Source organism: Zea mays, chromosome 2 (genome assembly GCF_902167145.1).
Source record: "Zea mays cultivar B73 chromosome 2, Zm-B73-REFERENCE-NAM-5.0, whole genome shotgun sequence".
In the NCBI taxonomy this organism is placed as follows: domain Eukaryota; kingdom Viridiplantae; phylum Streptophyta; class Magnoliopsida; order Poales; family Poaceae; genus Zea; species Zea mays.
Window position 1 is genome coordinate 16,914,075 of NC_050097.1, and position 6,089 is coordinate 16,920,163.

Here is a 6,089-nt window from a genome sequence, read left to right on the forward strand (position 1 = left end):
TTGTATGTGCCTTTGCCTGCAGCTTGCATGCGCCGTGCGCGGGCGAGGGAGGCGGCGTGCAGTTAGGTCTAGCAAAAAAAAGTTTGAGCTTAATGAGCTAGATTAGGCTTATAGCGACTCGACACTTAGAATGAACCCTAGTTAAGTCTGAACCTGTTTTTGAGGCTCGAGAAAACAGCGAGCCAGCTTGGCTCGGCTCGTTGTGACTCACGATCTGGCTCATGACTCGACTCAACAATAAATTATTGCCTACAATCATAATTAGCATACACTGCTAATACTAAATAGACGATTAATTTTTTGTTATTTGAGATTATTATAAAAAATTAATATATTTTCTATATTACATCAATTTATTTATTTTAATAATTTAGAATATGTTACTTAATTTATTTTAAAATTTTATATTATAATTTAGAGTACGAGTTCAGAGCCAGCCTCTGTGCTAGTGCTAAAAAAGCGAGTCCAGCTAAATTCGACTCGTTACTTGACGGAGCCACATGTACTTGTGGAAGCACTCTTGCTTGCTCTTGTCGTCTTGCATGTGTGGGTGAAGAGAACGACAACAACGACACAAGTGCTGCTTTTAGTGTGTTCGCTTAGCTTTATTTTTATAGTATTTTGTCTTTAAAGATTATAGTTGTAACGATTTAAATAGCTAATTTTATGTTATGTTAGATTGTTAGTAAAGATAAGCACAAATAATTAATTTATAGAATATAAGCGCACGCACGCATCGGAAAAAGCACAAACCAGATACGACTCCTAGGCGTTATTTGATTCGAATTAAAGTCAGTTGATAATTCATCGGGACAAAAATATTGACCGATGCGAATTAAAGACAATTGAACAAAACCGTAGCACCGACAAGTGGACCCGCAAAACAGTGACACAACAAAACCAATAGTGATGGGGATAGATCCCACAGGAGAGAGACAGACGCGTTTCAGATCGTGCGGCGCGGCCACAGCCAGCAAAACCACGGTGTTGTTTAGCATTTGTCTTTTCTTTTAATCGGGCGCGGCCACGCGGCCGACTTCACTTTCCAACGGAGTACAAGTCCAGAACCAGAAGTATAGGTACCAAACCAAACGCGCACTACGGTGCTCACCGCTGACCATGGACTCGCCACCGCTCCAACCCACGGTGTTCTCCCTGATACTTGCTCTCGTTCTAGTGTTATACTTGGCGCTCCGGCGCCGCGGCGGCGGCAAGAACCGGAGCTACCCGCCAGTGGCTGGCACCGTGCTGCACCAGCTGTTCAACTTCGGCCGCCTGATGGAGTACCAAACCGCGCTCTCCCGCAGGTACCGTACCTTCCGCATGCTTACCCCGACCTGCAGCTACATCTACACCGTGGAGCCCGCGAACGTGGAGTACATCCTCAAGACCAACTTCGGCAACTACGGCAAGGGGAGCACGCTGCACGAGCTGAGCGAGGACCTCCTCGGCGACGGCATCTTCAACGTGGACGGCGCCAAGTGGCGGCACCAGCGGAAGGTCGCCAGCCACGAGTTCTCCACGCGGGTGCTGCGCGACTACAGCACCGGCGTGTTCCGCGACACGGCGGCGGAGCTCGCGGGCATCGTGGCCGCCGCCGCCGCCGCGGGGGAGAAGCTGGACATGCAGGAGCTGCTGATGCGGTCGACGCTGGACTCCATCTTCAAGGTCGGGTTCGGGGTCAACCTGGGCGTGCTGTCCGGGTCCAGCGAGGAAGGCGCCGCGTTCGCCAAGGCGTTCGACGACGCCAGCGAGCAGGTGCTGCACCGCTTCTTGGACCCGTTCTGGAAGGCCAAGAGGTTCCTGAACTTGTCGTCGGAGGCGGCCATGAAGCGCTCGCTCCGCACCATCAACGACTTCGTCTACGCCGTCGTCGACAGGAAGATCGAGCAGATGGGAAGAGACCAACAGGAATTTGTGAGCCCAGAAGATACTACCTCTCCGTACATGATGGGTGCAGACGGGAGCACGAGAGGAGATGACAGTCCTGACACGGTGACATTTTCCCTGACAGGCCAAGAAAGAGGACATCCTGTCGAGGTTCCTGGTGGAGCGGGAGAGCGATCCCGGCTGCTTCGACAACAAGTACCTGCGGGACATCATCCTCAACTTCGTGATCGCCGGCCGCGACACGACCGCGGGGACCCTGTCGTGGTTCCTCTACGTGCTCTGCAAGAACCAGAGCATCCAGGACAGGATCGCGCAGGAGGTGCGCGCCGCCACCTCGGGCGACGGCGGCGGCCTCGGCGCTCCAGAGCTCGTCGCGTGCCTGACCGAGGACGCCATCAGCAAGATGCACTACCTGCACGCGGCGCTGACGGAGACCCTCCGGCTCTACCCTTCCGTACCCATCGTGAGCTATTCGGAACTCGGCACCTTCCTGGAACACACACTAGTTGGTTGGTCTTGCACCGCACGTCGGCCGTCGGCGGATTGATCGGGTGGTGGATGACTTGGTTGCGGGGCTGCTGCTGTTGCGCAGGACGTCAAGTGCTGCTTTTCGGACGACACGTTGCCGGACGGCTACGCTGTCAAGAAAGGGGACATGGTGAACTACCAGCCGTACCAAATGGGCAGGATGCGGTTCCTGTGGGGCGCGGACGCCGAGGAGTTCAGGCCGGAGAGGTGGCTGGACGACGCCGGCGTCTTCGTCCCCGAGAGCCCCTTCAAGTTCACGGCTTTCCAGGTGAAATCTCACGTTCGACCCTGTTCTGTGCTGTTGCTGTCCACTCGTTTTCTCAGTTTACTTGATGAGCTCTTGTTTGACTGTTGCGTAGGCGGGCCCTCGCGTCTGCTTGGGAAAGGAATTCGCGTACAGGCAGATGAAGATCTTCGCGGCTGTGCTTCTCTACCTGTTCAGGTTTGAGATGTGGGATGCCAACGCTACCGTGGGTTACCGGGCCATGCTCACCCTCAAAATCGATCGCCCGCTGTATCTTCGTACGTCGCTCCGGCGATGAGGTGAGGCGGGCGGCATGCCTCGTGTCAAGCGGTCAGACACGTCTGTGAATTTAGGAAAACAACATCTCCAAACATCCGCATAGTCTTCGGGCCACGATTGGCCCTTTTAGAAATTGGTATGTTGACATGTGATTGTACTGACCCTTGCCACCGGCGCACCCCGAACAGCGAGACGTACGCGAGACGGTAGTAGAACCGGAAGAAGATCACGGTGGGGAGATAGAAACTGACACAAGGTGCGATTCTCTTTTCCTTCTGTTATTTCTCAATCCCCTTTGATTCAGTTACAGACACAGCTTATAAGCCACTATGACAGCTAATGACAGCTGATAACTATGGCCCACCATATGGATTAAAAGTAGTTAATCATCCAACAAAACTACTCCCGCGCCTTACCTCTTCTCTGAATGTTTCACCAAGACATCAGACCTTCGGAGTCATCACACTCGCCCCCTCTTCAGTTGGTACTTGACCCCAAGTACTTAATTCAGGAAAGAGATGAATAAGCACATTCCAATCCTCCCAGGAAGTAGCTTTGTGATATCCTGGCCCCTGGGATGGGATGTCCTGGCCTAAGGCTTAATAGAATTAATAGTGTAATCATACCAACAAGGTGCATCTTCTTTTTCGGAAGCCTATCTCGAAAGAACCTCCAAGTTAAGCGTGCTTGGTTTGAAGCAATTTGGGATGGGTGACCAACCGGGAAGTTTTCTCGGGTGCGCATGAGTGAGGATAAAGTGCGCACAAAAGACTCGTGTTGGTCTGTGGGGACAATATATGATCCTAGAGAGCTGTCAGGAGTAAGTACCGCCGGTCCAGGGATTGGACGGGGTGTTACAAGTGGTATCAGAGCCGACCCTCGCGGTTTCACGGGCGTGTGTGGGCTAGGGGGTTCGGGTATATGGCGCATGGCGCATGTAGGCCCAGAGTGGTCACATGGCATATGACGGCACTAGACATACAGACGTGGCCAAGAGGGGAGGTTCCTGGATTGGGGTTGACCGACGAGGACGTCGGTCTTCTAAGGGGGGTGGATTGTGATATCCTGGCCCCTGGGATGGGATGTCCTGGCCCAAGGCTTAATAGAATTAATAGTGTAATCATACCAACAAGGTGCATCTTCTTTTTCGGAAGCCTATCTCGAAAGAACCTCCAAGTTAAGCGTGCTTGGTTTGGAGCAATTTGGGATGGGTGACCAACCGGGAAGTTTTCTCGGGTGCGCATGAGTGAGGACAAAGTGCGCACAAAAGACTCGTGTTGGTCTGTGGGGACAATATATGATCCTAGAGAGCTGTCAGGAGTAAGTACCGCCGGTCCAGGGATTGGACGGGGTGTTACAAGCTTCATCCTTCTTGTTAGTCCACTGGATCTGCACTTGAGGAACAACCTGATTCCCTTTACGGACCAAACGACGATCCAAAATACGAACTGGTTTCAGAACGCCCTGATCTAAAGACAAAGTAGTGGGCAACTCAGAAAACACTGGACAATGATTTGGAGTGAAACTCTTGAGCTGAGACACATGAAAGACAGGATGGATCTTAGAATCCGGGGGTAAATCCAACTTGTAAGCCACCTGCCCAATACGCTGCAACACCTTATAAGGCCTAAAGTAACGAAAAGCCAGCTTAGGACAGGAACGAAAAACCACATAATGTTGCACATATGGCTGCAGTTTAAGCAACACCAATTCTCCGACTTGAAACTCCCTCTCAGTACGGGAACGATCAGCCTTCTGTTTCATACGATTATGGGCTCGAGCCAACTGCACCTTAAGCGATTCCAGATGTCGTTCGCGAGACAACAGCAGATCCTGGACAGCCATATCAACCGCAGGCACAACCCCATTCCCACCAGATTCAGGTAACAAAAGACTGGGAGCAGCAGCCACAGGGGGATCATAGCCATAGACAACTTTAAAAGGAGAGCAACCTAGAGAGGTGTGATATGTAGTATTGTACCAAAATTCAGCCAATGGTAACCACAACTTCCACTTAGTAGGAGAATCATGAGTAGCACATCTGAGATACATCTCAAGACATTGATTAACACGTTCAGTTTGACCATCACTCTGTGGGTGGTAGGCAGTAGACAATAAGAGCTTGGTCTGCATCAGAGTAAACAACTGCTTCCAGAAAGTGCTAGTGAACACTTTATCGTGATCCGAGACAATCGATTTAGGCAATCCATGTAACTTGCAGATGTTGTCAAACACAACTTGAGCCACTTGACCAGCTGTAAATGGGTGCTTGAGAGGGAAAAATGAGCATATTTGGATAGCCTATCCACCACCACTAGAATAACAGAATAGCCAGCCGATTTAGGTAACCCTTCTATAAAATCCATAGAGATATCTTGCCAAATACCTGTTTCACAAGGTTGAAGAAGACCAGGAGGGTGGACATGCTCAGATTTGGCTCTCACAAATGCAGCACTGTTTCACAAAGTCCTCCACATCCCTCTTAAGACCTTGCCAATAAAATGCTTTCTTCACCCTTTGATATGTAGCCATAATACCAGAATGACCTCCCAAGGCACTATCATGTAAAACATAAATAAGTTTGGTCCTGAGAGCTGAATTGTGACCCACCCAAAGCTGATTCCCTTTTTTGATCAGACCTTGGTGTATGGAAAAACCTTCTTCATTAGGACTACTGACAGCCAACTGAGCCAAAAGTTGTTGGGCCACCGAGTCTGTCATGTAAGAATCAAGGATTTCTTGCAACCACATTGGTTGAACTCAGACACAGTCTGCAAAGACATGACATATCCCATCCTAGATAATGCATCAGCAGCTAAGTTCTCCCTTCCTTTTCGATATACAATTCTGAACTGCAAACCCATGAGTTTATACATAGCCTTCCTTTGAAGATCAGATTGCAGCTACTGACTTTCCAGATAACACAAACTTTGATGATTAGTAAGAATAACAAACTCTTGGTACTGCAAATAAGATCTCCATCTTTCTACTGCCATAATCAAGGTCAAAAACTCTTTGTCATAGATGGACAAATGTTTGTTCTTCTCAGATAAAGCCTTGCTCAAGTATGCTAGAGGCTGTCCTTTTTGCATAAGCACTGCACCCATCCCAACATCACTAGCATCAGTCTCAACTGTAAAAACTTCAG

At 49.9% G+C, this 6,089-nt stretch overlaps 1 protein-coding gene across 1 annotated transcript; it reads left to right on the top strand.

Annotated features, from left to right (window-relative positions):
* The first annotated feature begins 1,141 nt into the window (after nucleotides 1-1,141).
* On the top strand, nucleotides 1,142-3,192 carry LOC100501109 (uncharacterized). The gene is made up of 4 exons (NM_001195925.1): nucleotides 1,142-1,917; nucleotides 2,015-2,353; nucleotides 2,483-2,686; nucleotides 2,778-3,192. The coding sequence occupies exons 1-4, from the start codon at nucleotides 1,279-1,281 to the stop codon at nucleotides 2,958-2,960; spliced, it is 1,365 nt and encodes a 454-aa protein (NP_001182854.1). The 5' UTR covers nucleotides 1,142-1,278; the 3' UTR covers nucleotides 2,961-3,192.
* Nucleotides 3,193-6,089: the final 2,897 nt, after the last annotated feature.